The 20,575-nt window shown below is 43.0% G+C and overlaps 1 protein-coding gene across 1 annotated transcript; it reads left to right on the top strand.

The window, feature by feature from the left end:
• Positions 1-3,948: 3,948 nt before the first annotated feature.
• SMNDC1 (survival motor neuron domain containing 1) lies at positions 3,949-10,663 on the top strand (the record flags this gene model as incomplete). Its single annotated transcript, XM_079535755.1, has 5 exons — positions 3,949-4,068; positions 7,291-7,433; positions 8,491-8,652; positions 9,651-9,804; positions 10,526-10,663. 5 exons carry the CDS (start codon positions 3,949-3,951, stop codon positions 10,661-10,663), a joined length of 717 nt encoding a protein of 238 aa, XP_079391881.1.
• Between the last annotated feature and the right edge of the window lie 9,912 nt (positions 10,664-20,575).

Below are 20,575 nucleotides of genomic sequence, written 5' to 3'. Positions count from 1 at the left end.
TTAAAAGCATCAATTTTTTTTTTACTATTTTGACTACACATCCTTGATTGCTGTAAATCCCGTGTTCTGAATGGAACAGAGATTAAGAGGAAGAGGATGAAGGCATTTGATAACGTAATTAAAGACCGTAGCCTAACACACAAGCAGAAGTGGTCAAACAGACGTGAAGGCCAGGTTCATGCTCGGATTTCAGGTGCTTGCTTCGTATTAATTCTCACAACATAACGTGCTTGCATTAACAAAAGACAAAAAGCAAAGTGGGTAACAAAATGAAAGCAAAGTCACCCAAGGAGCACTGCCATTGCAGCACTGACACCAGCAGGGGTGGGTGGGCTCGGGGCAGCAGCACAGACACAGCTGAGGGGGCACTGCTGTCAGATGCCAGCGCAGAGCAGGGGCTGCTGGCACACAGCAGAGCTGCTGGGAGCAGAGCGGAGCTGCTGCCAGGCTTTTGTCTCCTGCCCCCACACCAATCCCTCCGTTCATCACAGCAGCACTCCTTGTTCCATGCTTCCCAGGTCTCTCCCCACACGTAAACACAAAGTACCCCTACGCTGTTCCCATGTTAACCTCGAGTTCCTGCTTCCCAACCCTCCCACGCTGCTGGCTCACTGCTTCAGGCTCCTCTAATCCTCCCAGGCACTTCTACCCACTGCGCTGGCCCTTGCTCCGTATTTCCAGCCTCCCATCATCTTCTCAGCTCAGCTCTCATCCAAACTTCGTGTGAACAGAGGCAATCTCAGCCACAGCCTTCCCAGCACCCTGAGCTGCAGAACCAGCATCTCCAGCAGCCTGCTGAAGGCCCCAGGCAGCCAGCACTGACACGCTCACTGACACGGATGGTAGAGTGCCTCACAGAGAGAAGTCACGCCTTGACGTGGCACATTCCTCTCCATACTGGAGGCTGAAAAACCACCTGACAATCTGCCTGTTGTAGTCCTGATGCAGACCCATCCAACAGACCAGCGCCACGCTGGCAGGTTGTGATTTCCTATGGGAGCCACCATTTTGTCAAGTTTCACAAAGCTGTCAACAGCAGGTGAACAGAAAGCCCAGAACCTCAGGCTCTTCTGGAGCAGGTGATGCCGCAATGGATGCAGGCTTTCTGCCTGTTCTCCCTAATTCTGACATTTTCTTCTTATCTCCACGATGCTCCGCCCTGTCTCTTAATCCTCATTCAATTCTGATTCACCTCTCCCCCTCACTTTGAGTCACTGGGCCTTTTCACTGATGGGACATAATTACTGTAATCATTCAGAGTACAGAACATGTCAGAACTCTCAGTTTCTCTGCTTAGCACCATACCTCAGGTTGGGTACCGGGGTTACAGAGAGTTTAATTGTGTTCAGAGCTGTGGATGCTTACCTAATTCACTTCTCAAACAAACTCCTGTAAGAACAGGTATTTCAAACGCCAATAATTAGGCCAAGTTTCAAGAGAGTGTAACAGCAGAAACAAACAAACAAACAAGCCAACAAGAGCCAAACCATCCTTAAAACAAGAAGAATTTCTGTATGAAATTTCAACTCCACGATTTAGAATGAAGAGACACTGGAAACTCTTAACTTGCTGGCTTGTAATCTCATGCCCAGCCCACGAGCATTTCTTTCTGTAATTCAGTTTTGTAAGCTGAAGCTGCTGAAGTTTTCTGAAGTCTTGTCAGAACCAAAGAGCCAGGGCAGAAAAAACAATTCAGCCCAAACTTTGCAGGAGCAACAAAAACAACGCCTTGCAGTAGCAAATATCACAAAACTGCATCTATGGACAAACTGGATAGCTCTGCCTACAATAACAAACAGTTATACAAATAAACAAAGCAAAACAGAATAACCAGCAATCTCACACACACACACAAACACAAAAAGCTTTGCTCAGAAGCACAGCTCAACTAAAAGGAAAACAAAAATGTCTTCAGGAAAGCAATGCTTGTAATTGAAAAAATAAAAAAAATACTTGGCAGTTTGATCCCGTGGAACCACCCACCAACTTTCAAGCTGGACATGCTGTACTATGACCAGGATAATATCAGAACTTCCAGCTTCTCCATTTGGGCCTACATTTAGATTTTACTTTCTGTGACAAAGGCTGTTTTGTTTTCAAAAGCCACATTTTTACCAGGGACAAGGTCCCAGCAGTCTGTCCATATAAAGCTGAACAACAAGGACATGAAGCCTTCGGGTATGACTGTTTCTGCTAACAGCATGACAAACAGAAATGGTTTTGAGAGAGGGAAGATTTAGGTTGGATGCAAGAGGGAAGTTCTTTACTACGAGAGCGGTGAGGTGCTGGAACAGCTGCCCAGAGAGGTTGTGGATGCCCTCGGAGGTGTTCAAGGCCAGGTTGGATGGGGCCCTGGGCAGCCTGGTTTAGCATTAAATGGGGAGGTTGGTGGCCCTGCATGTGGCAGGGGGTTGCAGATTCGTGATCCTTGGGGTCCCTTCCAACCCTGGCCATTCTGTGATGGTGCGCTGAGCACTCCAGCCCTCACCTCCTGTCTCACCCTTTACTGCTTCAGGATTTAACGTTAGAGAACGCACACGCCAAAAGACTGGATAGATGCAGATGCCTTCGAAAATAAGTTCAGATATCTGTTGCTATTAGTGCCAATTATAAAAATCATGTCAAAAGAGCTGTAATTCTGGTCGGACAACAGAAGTTTCCCGCGATGCCCGTTATCGGGGCTCGCCGTGCGTGCAGCAGCAGCGCCACCTATTGGACAACAACCGCCAGAGGCAGCCCAGAAACGCCCGTACATCAGCTGGTCGATGGCCGCACACCTCCCAGCCAACTCCAGCACAAGCAAAGCTCAGCAAACCTGAGGATTTGCGAAGTGAGGAAGTTCTGCTGCCCAAATATGAAAGTGCTGAGTACAGTCAGAAATGCCCAGATATGGCACAAGCACGTGTGAACTTCTGAACTCTTAACAAATACAGACAGAACAGAATCTTGGCAACTGGATATATATCATTTAAATAGGGCTAACAGGTAACTCCAAACACCGACCATTCCATGAGCTATAAAACATGTTCTTTGAGAACTGTAATCTCTAAGATAGCACGAAGTCTATGTAATATTTTTTCTCCTCCGTATAGTATAAAAGACCTCATTTTGTCAAGAACGAAAAAATACCTGCAGCCAAAAGCGAAGACAAGTCAATTTTAAGGATGTGATTAATTTGTATCTCCAATTTATAAGAATTGAAGATTGGTGGTTTCAAGTCCTGGGTTGTTTTCTTATATGTGGAATCAGATGCTTAAATGATAGCATGTGGTGAAAGAGCTTCTAAAAAACCATTATTGTGATTTGAAGAGTCAGAATTCTAACCCGAACAAGCGCAGCACAGCCCCGCTCCAAGGGTCCCACAGCGCCGCTCTCGGCCCCGCGCATGCGCCTGAGATCAAGGCCCAGCCTCGCGCCTGCGCGCTCCTACTTCCCTCACTCTCACTCCGTTGCGCAGCGATCGGAGTCCCGCTTCTACGCTACGCACACACTCCACCAATCAGTGCCGCGCTTCAGAAACACGTGATCTGCAGGCCGCTCTCGCGAGGTCCGACGCGCGTTGGCCCTCGGCTCCGCCCGCTTCCCGTCTCCCCGCGCAGTCCGGCCCGCGGCTTCGGCGTTCAGGCGGCGGCGGTCCGACGGCTCCCAGCGCGGCGCCCCCGGCCCGGCCCTCGGGCCCCTCAGCGCCCGCCGAGGTAAGAAGCGGCCGCTCGGTCCCTCCCGGTCCTCCCTTGCCGCCCCGCGGCCTCTCCCTGCCCTCCCGGAGGCAGCCCGCGCTCGGGCCCGGGCCTAGGCCCGCGTGCCGGCTGGGCCTCGGATCGGCCTCTGCCCGAGCCTGCCGGCGGCGGCCAACGCAGGCCATCATCCCTGCAGCGGTTCTCTGCGCGGGTAAAGAAGCTGCTCGCCCTGCGTTGCGCCGTCCGTGTCTGAGCGGTGCGTTTCCCGCAGATGTCCGAAGACCTGGCCAAGCAGCTGGCCAGCTACAAGGCGCAGCTCCAGCAGGTCGAGGCGGCCTTGTCTGGGAATGCCGACAACGAGGACTTGCTGAAGCTAAAGAAGGACTTACAGGTGAGGGGGTGGGAGCGGCCCGTGGCTATTCGGTGGTTTTTCACCTTTCCTAGATGTCCCTGTGGCAACCGAAACTTTGGTCGGTAGGTTTACTAATTCATTTTCTCATAACTTGTTGGAATTATGGAAGGGTTGGTTTAGGGGGGAAAGAACAGCCATAGAATTTCCTTAACGTTACAAAATTACAAAGGAAGACAGATGTGCCCTTCATCTGCTACCTGCAGTTTTTTTAAATGCTTGAGCATCCTGCCCTGTAAAAAGCTAAAACCATCTCTGTGCTTAAGGTGCCAGTGTGCTTTCAGTGCCAGAAAGACCACCGGCTAATTTTAAGATAAGTGGGCTTTTAGATTCTTGTGAATATAAAGTTACGTTGCTGTATAAGAAAACAGCAGTACTGTTCAAATGTCGTGTGAGATGCTGCATCCTTTCTGTTGTGGATTGCTTTAACATGATGAAATGTCAAGATGCATAGAACAGCCCAGTACAAAACTGAGAAGCCACTATTCTGTATAGAAAAGCAGCACTAAGAATGATGCATCAACCAAGATACAAGCGGTGCCTCAAGTCGGTGATCTTTAGAATTCCTTTAAATTACAAAGGCTTGCTGCCCACGGGGCACTTAATAGATCATCTTAATGTCCTTTGTTGTACACTGTTAAAAGCGTGTGTATATTTTTATATTTTTAAAATGCACAGCAAAACCCATATGGGATGATATCAACACGACCTCGGCTTTGATATGCAGAGATCATTGATGTGAAAGGACAACTTGCAAACTTTTTTATAAAAGCTTTCTGCACAGAATGGGGAAGATGTTTACACTTTCGTCCCCAAAAGGTTTGCTATTCATATGTTCCACCTTGCAAATGACATAGACAATGTTTTGCAGACTTGATATGTCAACCAAACAATTGTAAAAATGGGTTTGGCGAGTTGTGTCCTGACTGTGTAGCTTTTCTTTTGTTCAGTCTTTTGTTTAGAAAGACTTACCATGAAACTGAAAGATCCTTTTACATTCTAAATAGAGATGCACTTCAGCATTTTGTATACCGAGCTTATTCCTGATTAACGGGATTAAAATAAATATTACAAGAAATTTTTATAAATGTTTTGCTCTTTGCCTTCTGTTTCACTGAAGAGCTTCTTTGGACATCGTCCATGCAGCAAAGCAACAAACTTTGCATTTTGCATGAAGTAGAATTGATGACAGCCACCACCTTCTGTAGTTGGAGATGATGTTAGCAGGTGTTGCACTCTAAAATATCAAGTTCTGTCTGAGCTTTTAGAGAGCAGCTGGTGAGGAAAAGCCCTGACCAATTCACACAGGAATTCTCTGCAGGTCACACTCCTGTGCCAGAGACGTGGCAGCCCGCCCTGCTGCTCAGCTCAGTTGGCTGGACTAAGCTGCTGTGGTTGTCTCTCATTCAAAAGCTTTCATTGAATCAGCTATTCCCTTAAGGACTGCTACAGAACTACCTCAGGAAGATTTTTACCCAAAGTTTGCTATTTTTTGCTTCATGTTTAATGATGCTTCATCAGATTTGAAGAATTCCTGGTGGACTGCTTTCCAGCTGCTCCCATTTTGAGTTCTATCACAAACCACCAACAAATGTGGTGAGAACAACTCAGCACTTGTGTGTCACGCTGCTAGCTTGCGTAGCTGACGTGCTGGTACTCAGTTTACATGTATTTGACATGCTGAGATGACACCCATTTCAAACCATGCCTCTTGATTTTCAGAATGTAGTTAGCTGTATGTTGATTACCAGTTTGAAATTTCTCACCTGGAAGGAAAAATTATGCTGATGCTGTATTTTCTGAACCTCAGAGTCTGTTTTGGGTCAGCTATGATGTTACAGAAGATAGAGACCAAAGTTAAATAGAAGTAATTTTCAGCATGTCACTGTGCTTGTGGTTGCTACCCATTGTGATTACTGTTAAATTCAGAAACAGGCAGGTCCTTAAAACAAAGAACAGAGCTTCTGTTAGAGAGGTGCTGATTAATTAAGACATTAACAGCTGCAACAAACAAACAGGACATTCATTCTGGTTGTGTAGGCTATTGGATAAAAGTGCGCAGAAGGGTATGTTGTGCTTACCTGCTATTTGGGAACTGCTTAGGATCACTTATGTTCTTGAGGAATGAAGAATAGCTTCTTCACCACCTTCTCCTGAGCTAGTCTTAAGTCCACAGCTGAAACGAGCTGTGAGGAAAATTGAGGCTCTGCTGACCCTCACAACAGATTACTGTTTATCTGTAACTGTCAATAACTGAGTTATTTGCTGTTAGTTGGATGAGCTTCAGTGTTTCATGCTGTGATGCTCTTAAGGTGTGAAAAATTGTTATAGTGACTGCAGAGTTTCCTTGCCTTACATAGAAAATTCAAACGTTCCTTTAGATGCTGGCTCCTAAGTATTTGTTAATCCTAGTCAAAATCAGTGGTCTCAGCGTTGGGGAATGAGAACATAATATGGGGTGGAAGTTGGGGGGAGAGGGCTGGCTGTGTGCTCCTGTTTGAGCAAATAGTGCTTAAAGGAAGTGGAGAAATTTGTTAAGCACATGAACTAAAACCAACCTAACACTTGCTGGATTAGTAAGGGAATGCTGACCTGAAATCTTGAGGTCACTGAATGTGGAGAAAAAGGAACACCTAAAATGACTTAAAGAAATCTATTTCTTTAATATGCATCAGAATGCTTTTTAGAAAAGAAAGGGCTTTACTGAGTGTCAGTCCTAGAAAGCACTGCACTCTTCCACCATGGATTCGAGTGCATCAGTTCAGCCAATCCCCCTATTTTTGAATAAACTGAAAAGTGTTAGATTACTTAGATCTGCTACAATTACAGCTGTGTGTTTTATGGATGACTGTATATAAAATAGTCAGCTAGTCCCAGTGCAGAAGGGATGGAAGTAACTGCTGGCTAGACAGAACAGGAGTGTTATGTACAGCAGAGTACAGGAACGTGCAGCCGCGCACACAGAACGTCACACCACTGTTATTTCTTTTAGTTCCTTTCCCTCGAGGCTGTCCAGCTGTATCTTTATGCCTCTAGAATGAAATTGAATAAAAATAGTAGGTGACTTAAAGTTTTATGGAAGGTATGGGGGTCTTTACCGAGATACAGTGAAGCCCATACATCTCTTCTGTAGGTGTGCAGTTTTAAAATATGAACGGCAACAGGACTTGAAAAATTATTCTTTGTTACTTTTGTCTTTTGTAGGAAGTCATAGAACTGACCAAAGATCTCCTTTCTACGCAACCTTCAGAAACTCTTGCAAGTTCTGACAGTTCAGCTTCTGCTCTCCCCAGTCACTCCTGGAAGGTTGGGGACAGGTGTATGGCAATATGGAGTGAAGATGGACAGTAAGTGTAGAAAACTTCTCTAACCGTTACATGAAATAGTTCATGGTAAGAGACTTTCATTCAGCTTGAACTGCCCCAGGGCAACCAGTAAGCAAAAAGAAACTGGGAAAGAACTACAGAATTAGCTCTCATGGTACCCCTTTAATAAAGATCAGTACTGCAGATATAAAGCAAAGAGCTGTGGGGTCATTTCCTAGAAATGCCCTGTTTGTTACTAACCTCACACAAGGACAGTAGCATTGGTGAACGACCATTTATTAATGTAATAAATGGCAGACTTTCATTAATTGATTTTATGGCAGTGTTTCATGAAGGTTTCAGGCTATTCGATTCATAGTATCATATTCATGTGTTTGTAATATTTCACTATCAAGAAAAAATGTTCTCTGTATCTCAATTTGTGTGAATAATTGGAAATTAGTTTTTAACTTAAAATGTTATTTTTTGGCTATGAAATAACTGACTATGTAAAGTAGCTGTGGAATTTTTGGATTTACTCTCTGGTGCACAAGCATTAGAAGTTCTGGGAACCAAACCAGTTTATTCTGACTTCCTAATTTCTGAAACTTTGTAAGTGTTGGAGAAGAAATATTTTTAGTGCCTGAGGTTTTCTCAACTCTTCTTCATGTGGAAGAGAAAACGATCAAATCTTGCTTGTCACGAGCTACCATGTTTTAAAACTTGTCACTGAATTCCCTGAACGCTGTACTCTTGGAATGCTGTGTCTTACTGGGGCTTTCCCCAGTCCCGTGGCCTGCCAGAATTAGAAACAAAATCAAGATTTCTGATTAGACTGCCCAAGCATTAATCATTAGTCTTGATAACTGCTGAGATCATTGCTTCTTGATGCTTAAGGTCAACAGAACCTAATCTTTGTACTTGTGTCCTTTTGGCCTTAAGAACAACCTCTTGGTGTGATCTGTGTTGTCCCTGAAAATGAAGGCTGATATTTGCAAATTATTTTTACTTTATGCCATTAGCTGGCTGACAGTGTAGATGTTGATGGGCTGAGTATTAAACCTTTACTCACATGCTTACAGCCATGATATCTTTACAGGTGTTATGAAGCTGAGATTGAAGAAATAGATGAGGAGAATGGGACAGCTGCAGTCACTTTTGCTGGATATGGGAATGCTGAAGTTACACCGCTGTTCAACCTCAAGCCTGTGGAAGAGGGAAGAAAAGCAAAAGAGGACAGTGGCAACAAACCCATGTCCAAGTAAGTAATATGAAGGCCTAAATCTGAAAGCTACTTGGCTTCACCTCTCCCCCCAGCTATGAGAATTGGCCAATGTAGAATCTTAGAATTATTGTACATTCACATATTTGTTAAGAAGGATCATAAATCAACGTGGCATACAGCGTTCAGCAGAATATTGTGGCTGGCATTGTATGTTACCTGTCCTGGTAAGATAACACAGGACTGTTTTACTCAGATTATGCTATCTCAAGATAACAAATATGTATGTGGGTAGGCTAACAGCCCAGGTGTGCTGCAGGCTGCTCTCAGATCTGGTACCTGGCTCACAAGTCAGTACACTGACATCTCTGCAAAGCTCCTGCCTGTGTCTCTCTGTTGATCCCATCACTGGGGAGATGGGCTTTACTCAGTAGCCTACTGTGCCTGACAAAGAAAAGTATTCAGGGCATTTTTCAGGTTTGAAAGCCTTTGGGAACAAAAAAAGGGAGTAGGGTTTCAGAACTTGACCTTACAGGGTCACTCTGAGGGACATGGTTTTGGCATAGATTTATATGTGAAATTCCTTATCTTCAATGAAATAACTTGTGCTCCTTTCCTTCCACCCCTGCCCAATACTGCTTAGTCTCTCAGAGAAGTTTTGACTTTTCTCTCAAGCTAGTTATGTTTTCCAAACGCTCAATGCTTCTGAAATGTAGAAGTGCCAGAAGATATATCTACAGTTCTGGAAATAAATTGGCTTCAGTCCCATGGGTTGCTGCATTTCACATGGTCTTTATCAGGTGGCCATTATTGTTATGCCCAAAATACATAAAGGAGCATTGTAACACTTTAGCATGGAGAGAATTTTTTCCTCCCAGGATTTGACATAGTTTACAAGCTTTGTTTTATGTATTTACTTAAGAATAACTGTTGTGCATGCCCTCCTTTCAGAGAGGTTTTAGTTTCTTACAGGATACTCTACGAATATAAAGACAGAGACACGAACATAAAGGATCTCTTTTTTTCCTATCTTCCAGAAAAGAGATGATAGCTCAGCAACGGGAGTATAAAAAGAAAAAAGCTTTGAAAAAAGCTCAGAGAATTAAAGAACTCGAACAGGAACGAGAGGACCAGAAAGTCAAATGGCAACAGTTCAACAACAGAGCATATTCTAAAAACAAAAAAGGCCAGGTTTGTTTGCTTTTTGTCTATATGTCAATAGTTAAAGATCATAGAATTCTGTGCAGTAACTTGGGAGAGGGGAAGAAGGTGTTTTTAAAGGTAGTTTGTTCACCTGTGACTTATTTGAAATGTGCAGTTGGTTATTTTGTACTTTCAAGGCCTGGTTTTGCACTGGGTGACTTTGGGGTGTTCTTATGAGGCTGAGCTCCCACTTACCTCAAAGAAGTGGGTTCACGGTGAGTTGCAGTGCAGCGTTTGTTGGAGTTAAGATCCCGAGGCCTATCTAAACCAACAAAGTCCTCTTATGTTTATGATGCTGCACACATGGCAGTACTTACTGTGGACTAGGAAGCACATTGCAGAGAAGTTAGCAAGGACATCCTGCAGCTTTACTTAAACTTGTGTCATGGCTCAGCCAAGAGAGCTGCTAGACGTGGTGCTAAATCTGAATTCCCCCTTACAAGCCCGTACCTTCCTTGTAAGGTGGTCCCTATTGAATTGCATTCATTATTGGCTCGACCCAAGGCTGCGAGGGCAAAGATCCCATCCAGCATATTCCAGCCCTGCCTCTTCTGCTAATAATGTCAGAGGTGAGTTAGCCTCTGGAAAGCATGCTTGCCTATAGAGTAGGAAGCTGAGGGTTCTGAAACGCTTCAAATAATAATGGTTGTCTGTTTCTAAAAGCGAGTCAGTCATCATTGAGAAATTGTATTTTCTCTTCCATTTGCAGGTAAAGCGGAGTATTTTTGCTTCCCCAGAGAGTGTAACTGGCAAAGTTGGAGTTGGAACATGTGGAATTGCAGACAAACCTATGACACAGTATCAAGATACCTCTAAATATAACGTCAGGCATTTGATGCCTCAGTAGCAGGGGAAAAAGGTTGAACTTCATCTCTGCAGGGCTTTTCACTTATCTTTTTATCATTATATTTTTCTAAAAGTAAATTATTTGTTGGCACATAGCAAGTAGTCCATTTTGTCACCATCACTTTGGCTTCAGCTGATATGAGCCTTAAATTTCCAACTATTGATTTGACTCTCCTCTTCATTTTTTTTGGTGGTTGCATTAAAACACATTCTGCGGGTAAATGCTTTCATGAACTGCTGCTACCTTTTATGCTAAAGCAGTAGTTATTTGAAAGTTTGATCTCCGGATTCTTCCATTTGTATGGATACTAAAGTTTTTTTTTTTCCTTAAGAAAAGTGGTGGTATAAAAATGGCACCTATAAAGCCTCCCTCATTTCTGTAGTCACAGTGCTGTCTGCTGGTCTCAGTGACAAGCTCTGTGTTACAGAGCTGCTGCAGCACTGGGAGAAAGATTACATCATAGCATGTAAGTCATGTGGAATTACAAAGGAGGTTCTAAATTACTCCCTTACAAATCCACTGCAGATAGTACAGCTGTAAATGAGGGCAGGACAGGGCTGTTGTGATTTTTATCGCTAAGTATTATTCATGTGCTAGAAACAATAAATCTGACTTTAATTCCAGTCTAAATTTCCTGTGCTAAAAGTAGAGGAGATCTTTTTCTTTAATAGTCATCAAATTTTAACAGGAAGTTATTGAAACGTAACCAGAACAACATAGGAAGAGACTTCAGTTTCAAAGAACAGAACTGTGCTTAAAGCAATGCCCCCTTGCCCCAGGGATTAGAGGTGGGAGAACTGGACAGTTATGCTTTGGAAATGTCATCACCTCCCCTCTTGCAGTTTTCAAGCTTAGAGTTTTGATGGTATGGTCACAGACCTTGAGCAGACAGTAACATCTCGTGTCTGGGCTGCCTCCATCTCGTACAGTAGTACTAAAGCATAGCAGGTATGAATGCCTAGATCCCACTTAGTTGTGAGTGAGTGAAGGTTAGTCTCAAGTTTCTGTCCGTAAATAACTGACTGGCCCTAGTGTTCATTGTAACTTCAGCTGTCTTACAGTGCTGCTGAGCCCCTTCAGTTCTATTCAGGAAGCCACGTGTAAAAGCTCTTGCTTTTTTGTATTCCATGTGATTTGCCTTTCTTCTGTTATTTGTCTCCCACTTACGGTAGTGGTGCCATCTCTGAATCTGTAACGTGTTCAAAGAACTTAATGGGTAGCCCTGTATACAATGTAGATATTATTTTTGTAAAATCTAGGGCTGAGTTAATGGACAAGAGTACATCAGCTGTTTCTCCCATTAAATGATTAAAGGGTGCATCTTGTTCATTAACCCTGACCGTTATTTCCCTGTATATTATGTTAATGTAGCTCATTTTGTAATTTGTTACCTAGATCAGGTCACGTCAGCAATTGTTGATGCACTGATTGGTGGAGATGTCCATCAGTTACCTGAGTCACAACTCAAGCTAAACTCTACAACTGGTAGTTTAGAATCCATGCATAGAAAGAAGTTTTCCCTATAATGGGAGAAGGTGATTTTTATGAATACAAAGTGTGTTAATTTCAGTTTTGTATGTTTAACTTTTATTAAATAAAGTGTTTAAAATCTGCTGGATATACTTGTCAATATAAGTCAATATAGTATGAACATAATATATGTGTGGCTGGGCACATAAATAATCATGCTATAGGTAAATGTAGCATCTGCAGATGCTACACGGGAGAGATGGAAAAAAAAAGTGGGTACAGAGAACATGAAACTCAAAAGTGAATCAAAAGTAGGTCACTAGCAATGCAAACTCAAGTAGATCCTAATTCCTCGTCTTTGCTGCTGGTTGGAGGTAGGTGTAAACTTTCTTCTGCCTAGAAAAACACTCTTATTTAAACTAAAATAATCTGAGGGAAGAGCCCACTGCTTTTAGGAGAAAGGGTTTGTACTGTACCTGCACCCTAAAGGCCATGTCTCAGCTATGCCATTGGTAATAGTTCTGCAACATTTACATCTCCTTGGGGAAAGTCACCTGTTGTCTTTTACAGATGGCTGTGAGAGAGGTTCTGTGCTGCTTTCACTAGGCAAAGGAGCACTTCCTCAAGGTTACACAAAAAAGCACTAAAATAGAACTCTAAGGGAAGGCTCATTTGCCTTTGTGGGAACTATCTGATCAGTTTTTTTTTTTTGTTTGTTTTTTGTTTTTTTTTTTAAAAAAAAAACTTTGGAGAAAGAGATGGACCACATGCTATGTATGCTGACATGCTCATCTTTCAATATATTAAGTATAATAATAGATGGTCTATCACAGGACTGTTAGCTAGTTCTGTAAAGAGCTTATAAGTCACCAGAACACAATGGTATGTGAGCCTCCCTTCTGACAGCCCAGCCCAAGTGACAGCCAGCTGGTTTCATGGGCTTTGTGCTGATCCCTTCCCTTAAAAAACTAGGGAGACTCAAATACAGTTGTTGTGACTTGATACAGGAAAAAAACCACCATTTTCTTTGAGTAACTTAGTGACCTTTTATGCTGTTGGCTGCCTCGTGAACTTTGCTGCAGGTGGGCACTGGAAAGAAATGCTAAGTAAACCTTTGATAAAAGCTTTTTTCCCTAAATGCCTTGCCTACACCAGCTTGTGGCAGTTCTATCACTGTGGCTGGAGTGGCCTGAGCTATGGAACAGAGAGAGTGGCTTTAAGACCACTTGTTTAAACAAACAACATCAAAACAAAAACCTAAGACTGCTATCTTGCCCACAGCTGTTCCTTGTAAAACTAGGTTACGTGGCTGTTTCCTCATTCTGCAGCATCGAGTCACTTCTCAGCAGGACTTTCAAAAACAGGAATCGTTAAGCAATGCCAAAAAAACCCTCCTTACTCTACAAAAGCTGAAGTGACCTGAAGTGGTTTCTGACACCCAGCCTTGGCAAGCAGAATAAGCACCTACCCCTGTGCTAGCACCTCATAACAGACAGTACTTTAAAGATACCAAAATGAAGGAGGAAAAGTTTGCATTAAGCATAGGAGTAAAAAGAGCAGAGGCATTTTGGAAAAGTATGTCAGCATACATATTTGTTTCTTTACTGTCCAAGACTAGCACTAGAGGATGTCCATCTCTTGCTACAAAAAACAGTTTATCCAGTACAGCTTCAGTCTTGTACAGACTGCAATCTGCTGAGGAAATTAAGACAGTGCAAATCTGAGACTCGTAACTTACTGCCAGCATTCAGAACAGTCCTAAGAGTAATGATTTTAAATGCTGTGAATGTTGCCATTGTATCAGTTAACATTTCTTAAATTAATAATTTTTACCAGCATCTTAATATGTTCAACATAAAGATGTAAGAGAGGATTTATACTGACCAATGCAAGTTTCATGGTCATGGCAATCCACTGTGACTGTTGTTTCACTTATTTCTGGAGCTGTTTGGCCTCCGAGCTGTTTGTAAATACAAAGAAGGAGTTTGAACTTAAGCAATTACAATTCAACATGGGACAAGTTTAGAAGCCAAAAAGATGGTAAGTTTCTACACTTCCTCTACTAGCCTGAGTTGGCATATTGGCAGCACTTTGTGAAACAGCCACTACTGTGTGTCTTTTGCAATTAAAAATGGGGTTACTGAAAGTGTTCTTGGGTCAGGCCCAAGGAAAGTACCGCTGCTGTGCAGGTGGTACTGCTCTGCATTGCACTGCTTGTCCAATCTTTATCTGATCTTCAAAAAGCTTCATTTAAATCACATTGCAAAAGAGACAGAGATGTTTGCATCATAGGTATGGTAAACATCCATGCCATAGAGCCAAGCTAGCTACATATGACCTGATCAATTAAACAACTTCTCTTGACTTCAAAGGTTCTGACATTTCAGTGAAGGCAGCTACACAAAAGCACTCTATTTCCTGTTGTAAAGGAATGATCTTTCTGAGCTGAACTCACCTTGCTATGATTCTTTGGTCCATACAGAAGTGCAAAGCTTTCCCATGATGAATGCTGATGGAAGATGTTTGGAAATGTCTCACTCTCACCTAGATTGAAAGATGATACTGCTTCCCAGAGAGAAATTCTCAGTGAGAAATCAAGTGATGTAGGCTTTAAGCCTTATGTTCTTAACAGACCTTTTGAACATTCATAAGGCAATACTGTTCTGTATAGTCGACCACTACTCCAGAAAAGCAGAGAGCATTTCTCTACCAAACTTTCTAGGAGGAGATCCAAACCAATTCATTGTTTTGAGGCAAACTGCTCTGAAAAGGGGATAAATTGAAAGCATTTCCAAACCTTAGCAACACTTCAGCACAAACTAGATCACCGGTAGTCTGTCACGGAATGAATTACATGCAAGTTCTGACCAGCAGCCACACTTAAAACCACCATAAAGTGATTTATGTTCATTTGATGACACGCGTTTTTGCTGCATGTTCCTCAAGATGGTAATTATTCATTGCAGGAATGCAGCCCTGCTGCAACATTCACAAACTCAGTGGACATCACAGAGGGGGCAGATTGCCCACAGCTGACAGCACACACACGGAGCGCCAATCCAGCTCACTACTGTTTCTTCCACCAAGAATCATGGCAGATGAACAGATGAATGCTACATCTGTCTTCTCCCAACCTACACCTGTCATTATCACTTCATGGAGGAGGCACGTGATGGCTAGCTGGAAGGAGATAGGAAGCCAGTGTCCTCCAGATCCATACATACAACAGTCAGATCCATATGATGAAACACTCCAGAGAATCTTACTGCTGAAAAATCCCAACCTGGGAACATCCCCAGAGGTGGGATTAGCACTATTACCAGTGCTCAGAGCCATTCACTCATTATTCCTCTCTGCCTGATTTCTTAGCTTTGTTAACACCACATCTCCAGCATGCAAACACACCTCATGGCTTCACAAGCGCTGGCTGGAACCATTCTTCACTCCCTAAAAATGCGCTGAAGCCACTGCCCTCCCTCCACCAGCTGAAGACTGATGTAAACCTCGTGCAGTGCTTTGATTCCTCTGAGTAAACGTCATATTAAAATGAAACTTCCCTGCAAGACTGCAGCTTGCAACAGACTATAATCCACATTTTATGGATGAAGACACGGAGGCAACTAGGAGTCAAACGACTCGTTAAAGGCCAAATTCATCAGCTCACCCCACCAGCTCACTCTGTTAATCAGGATGTTTGGAAGAAAAAGTGGATGTGTGGAAACGTTCAGCTGTCTGCTTGGTCCCACTGAAGTCAGCATCGAGCCCCTTTAAGCAGCAGCATGGATTTTGGATTTACATTTGGCCTCATGACTTATCAGCAGAGGATCCCGACAGGCAAGTTCATGTGAGCTCCTTCCCAGTGGGGCAGCGTTCACAGAACAGCACCCTGCATGTCGAGCCCAGCTGCCAGCCCTCCTCCCTGCCCTTCCATCACACACACAGAAGCACGGCACTAAGGAGGGGTAAGAAAGGTGACCTGCAAAGCCCCAGCCTCTGTCCATGTCCCAGAGAGCAGCTGCTTCTTCCCAAGGCAATCCTTAGGCTTCATGTGGGTACCACAACCAAAGGGAACAACTTTTTCCTGTGTGGTAGGACAATGTTAAAAATATCAAATATTACCCATAGCCTTAACAGTGGTTAATATTGAAGGCTCTTCTTGAAAACATTTCACGCCTTTGGCCTGCAGGGACATCTGTTACAGCCCCACACAGCCAAGTGCTGCAGGCAATGCGTGCATCATCTTTCCATCCAGCTCTCAGATGCCTCTCCTGTACCCCGAGGAACACAAGTCTCTCCAGACCTCTAAAACAGCATCCTCCCTTTGGAGAAAATTCCTCAGCTTTGGTCAAACAGAGCACCACCACAACAGAAATGGTAAATACCATATATTTAGTAGTACTTAGCACAACCATAGCACCAATACCCACTGCTTCTGTATTCCTACCTCTGCCTAATAATTAAACACATCACTCCTCTTTTCAGAAGGAAATGAGCAGCAAAATCAAGGCTCAGCACAAAGGTATCATCATTAGTTAAACATTTCTGTACGTGTAGCTCCAAAGGGAAACATTGCGTATGCAGTCAACCACTCTTCTGCCTGATGTTCATCCTCCCAGCCATCACTTAGATCTATCAGCCAATTTCAAGCACGTTTGACAGCACATCAGTATTTTCAACAGCATTCATTTTCTAGATACCTTGTGCAGACTGAAGAACACAGAGGAAGAGAGATGCACTCCTCTTCCCTGAGGGTCTGCAGGACAATTCAGAGGATTTATCTCAGATGCAGAGGCGTTTCAGTCACTATCAGAGCACAGAATTAATCACTCAGCAGAGAAATCTGTCCACAGGACAAAGCCCCAGGAAAACAAACAAAAAAAAAAACCACTACCGTTTTTATTCTGTTATTTATGGATTCCCCCCCCCCCCCCTTTGTTAATATTAGTAGTGCCCTCTCTAAATTCAGAATAAATTGCTGTAAAAACAAAACAAAACAAAACAAACAACACAACCTTCCAGGAAGTTACCTGAATTTCTCTTTCTAGTGACATAGAGCTGGTGCCAGAAAACATATAACAATCATAGCTTACAGTGCTGGGGAAAACAAGACTCTTCCAATTAGTGAACAAAATGGTGAGGCCAAGTATTTCTTCAGTTTCAACAGAGCAACACAAAAACATGGGCTACAAACAGGGAGCAGAGAACAAAGAGCAGAAAAGGAGAGGCTGGAGCTCAGAGCCCGGTAACAGACAAGTAAACAAACAGAATGAAAAGACGACGACAAAACCTGGAAAATGATCCATGCGTGCAGTCAGCACGATTCCTGTTGACCCACAGATTTCTTGAGACAGACAGATTTGTGACCACCTTCCGTCAGTGACATGCCTCTAATGGAACGGACATTAAAATGACCTTCAAGTGACAACTCATCACAGGATAACCGTGACAAATGCAGCCAGATAGTCATCTCCACCTTGTGTGCAGACACAAGATGACATACTGTAATATGCTTGTGTCAAAAGAAGGAAAATGCCGGATGGTCTTTTTAATGGGTTTGTCCGTAGCAAAAGGACCCATCAGAGATGTAATTTGCAGAGGGAAGACTTGGCAGAACGAGCTTACGAAGGAGCTGAGTGTGTGCACGGGTGGGTGTGCTGCCTAAGAAAGCACATCTGATTCTGTTTCATAGGAAGAGGCACCATGTTCTTGTAAAATTACCTAGGGAATAGATTTAGGGCTTCTGTTACACTCCAAACATAAAAGTAGGCCACAAAACAATAGCATACAAGAAGAAAACCATAAAAAGAATCTCACTCTATTTTGCAAATATAAAAGGGAAATGCGACTCCATGCCCACATTACGGCATTACTCCGGGTGAAAACAATCTGGTGGGTAGACATCTAGGGCCAATAAATCTTGCTCTATGGATTCTCTTAAAGCTAAGCAGTACGAAGGACCATCTCGGCTTTCAAAAGATGAGAAACTTGTCCTTACAGAAGTCCAGGTAAATGTCATCAGTTGCCCTTATGTTGTCCACAGATGCCACCCCACCACTGTAGGAGGCCATCAGATTGGTCAGGCACGATCTGCCCTTGGTGAAGTCACGATAAACTCATCTCTCCCTGCTACATTTTCCCCCAGTATCTGCAGCTGATACCAGACTCCTCCAAGCCCACAATGGTATAAAACGTGGGAGATACTGGCCCTGTTGCATGCAAGCAAACATTTCAATCACATTTAATCCAACCATAGACGCATGACAGTTTTATACCAACTAAGAGAACAGAGCAACTCCTGAACTTCAGTATTTCTCAGGTGTGATAACTCTTTCCCCAGTGGCCATTTAAAACAAACAAGAATAATAGGAAGGAAGAGGTGCTGAGACAGCTAAAGAAAAAGGCTGTTAGATAAGTAATTCCCACTGGAATTCAGCTGCGCAGCACCAGGGCTGCCAGTGATCAACACTTTCAAGTAGAGTAATAATGAATAAATGAAGTCAGGCTTGCTAGAGCTGAAGATTCCTCTTCTTCATCACTACCTCAAACTCCTGTCATTCAGAGGTTATATGGGCCCCAAACAAATCTGAGCAGCACATTCTTCTTCCAAAACCCTTGGGCCCTATTAATTAACCTAGCACTCAATTCAGTCTGTGACAGACTCCTGTTCCTTGCAGGTCACCTCCCAGAAGGAACAACAGATGTACTGAGCCACTGTATTACACACACATAAGTGAAGATAGATTTAACAACAAGCAACCTGATCCAGACATAATAAACAAATTAAAAATAATTAAAAAGAAAAAACAAGCACACCAAACAAACAGAAGCTTATAGCCATGGAAAGATTATTTCTCCACTCAAGGGTATGTGCTGTGCCTCTTACAGGGGATGACACATTTTGAGAAGAGCAGGGAAAACACCAGGATAGTTAAACACAGGCAATTCATCGTAATGCACAACTCGACAGCAGAACCACTCCAGATCTTCTCATCACGGGATCAAAGGGCACAAGAAGAACAAAGTGTCAGCTAAAGTGATACGAATGACCAAGATGGAAGAACACAACTCAATTCAGATACAGAAATGTTTAATGGCGTTAAAGTGCTACTTTAATGGGGACCATATGCTAACATTTAAACACAATTCCACTGCACTGCTAAATATGGTTGTTTTTATTTATTTTTTTTTTTATTTTACCTTTTTGCCCAACCCTACCTAAAACAATAAAATAAAGTCTAAAGGACTGAAATTAACAACCCATTCAAATCAGCAATAAGTTATGAATTTTATAAAGCATTTTTTTCCTCTTCTTTTCTTAGTAATGAGGGGTAGTTAAATTACTTAAGGATATACAAAGTTTCAAACAATGCCATAGGTGAGAACTCTATTAAGGTTTTTAAAACTTGGAAAATGAAATAATCCTGGCCATTAAAAAGACAAAAAATAAAAAAGCAAAGCCCTCAAAGTGCAGGTTAGAACGCTCGTCTCTGAGAAAATTAGAAAACATTTGCTAGAACAGCTCTTAACAGCACCTGCACAGGTGTGATGGCAAGGCCCTTGGGAACAGGACGTGCAGTCAAAAACATTACATTAACGTGAGAGACGTGCTGAGCTTAACTAGGTTAACTACTGGACTGGAACTTCAAAAGTCAGCAGAGGGAATGATTCTAAAAAGAAATTTGAAGAAACCCTCACCAAATCTGGCCTTCTGCAGCTAGCACAGCCTCCATCCACTGTGTGCACGGCAAAAAGCATCTTTGCATTTCATTGGGTCAAGTGCTTCATCAAAACAGAGATCTTCTCGTGGCATAAATTCATATAAAAGACATCTAAGGTTTTGTATGGACAAGCTCTAAAAAGACGCATCAGACTTGGGGTGTTTTCTCTCCCAACACATTTACAAATGTTTATCAAAAAATCTCATCAAATAAAAAGGTCATAGTGGCTCAGTATCTGGGCATGACTTTCTGGCATATCACCTCTTCTGTGTGCTGGTTTCTTTCTGTCCTCAGTTGGCTGTGTGCCGGCGTATGGGCACGCATCTACCGGGAGATCTGCTGTTGGTGTCACAGCCTGAGGCATGACACAGCCCATGAAGTGCTGGTAGATTACAAGTTGTACCCCTTGCTTTAGCCACGCGTCAGAGGTACTTACTTTTTAAATGATGTCCAACAGAAAGCTGAGCTGAATGGTATTCTTTCCTGAACATCTCTTTGCTGCCCCTCTCTCTGGGCACAGAATGAGACCTTAATATTATTGTTGATGTTGTTATCCCTAGGCTACTTATGTCCTCAAAAATTTCCTAGTACATTACAACAGCATTGGATGGTGATAAATTGTAGGACATGGTCCTTTTAGGACCACAAAAGCTCTTCAGAAGGGCCTAAATTAGGTTGTTCAGCCTGAATGCAACATACAAAATTCTGACATTTCCCAGATCTC

The sequence above is a fragment of the Tetrao urogallus genome (genome assembly GCF_951394365.1).
Source record: "Tetrao urogallus genome assembly, chromosome: 5".
In the NCBI taxonomy this organism is placed as follows: Eukaryota; Metazoa; Chordata; class Aves; order Galliformes; family Phasianidae; genus Tetrao; species Tetrao urogallus.
This window is presented reverse-complemented; position numbering and strand designations above follow the sequence as displayed.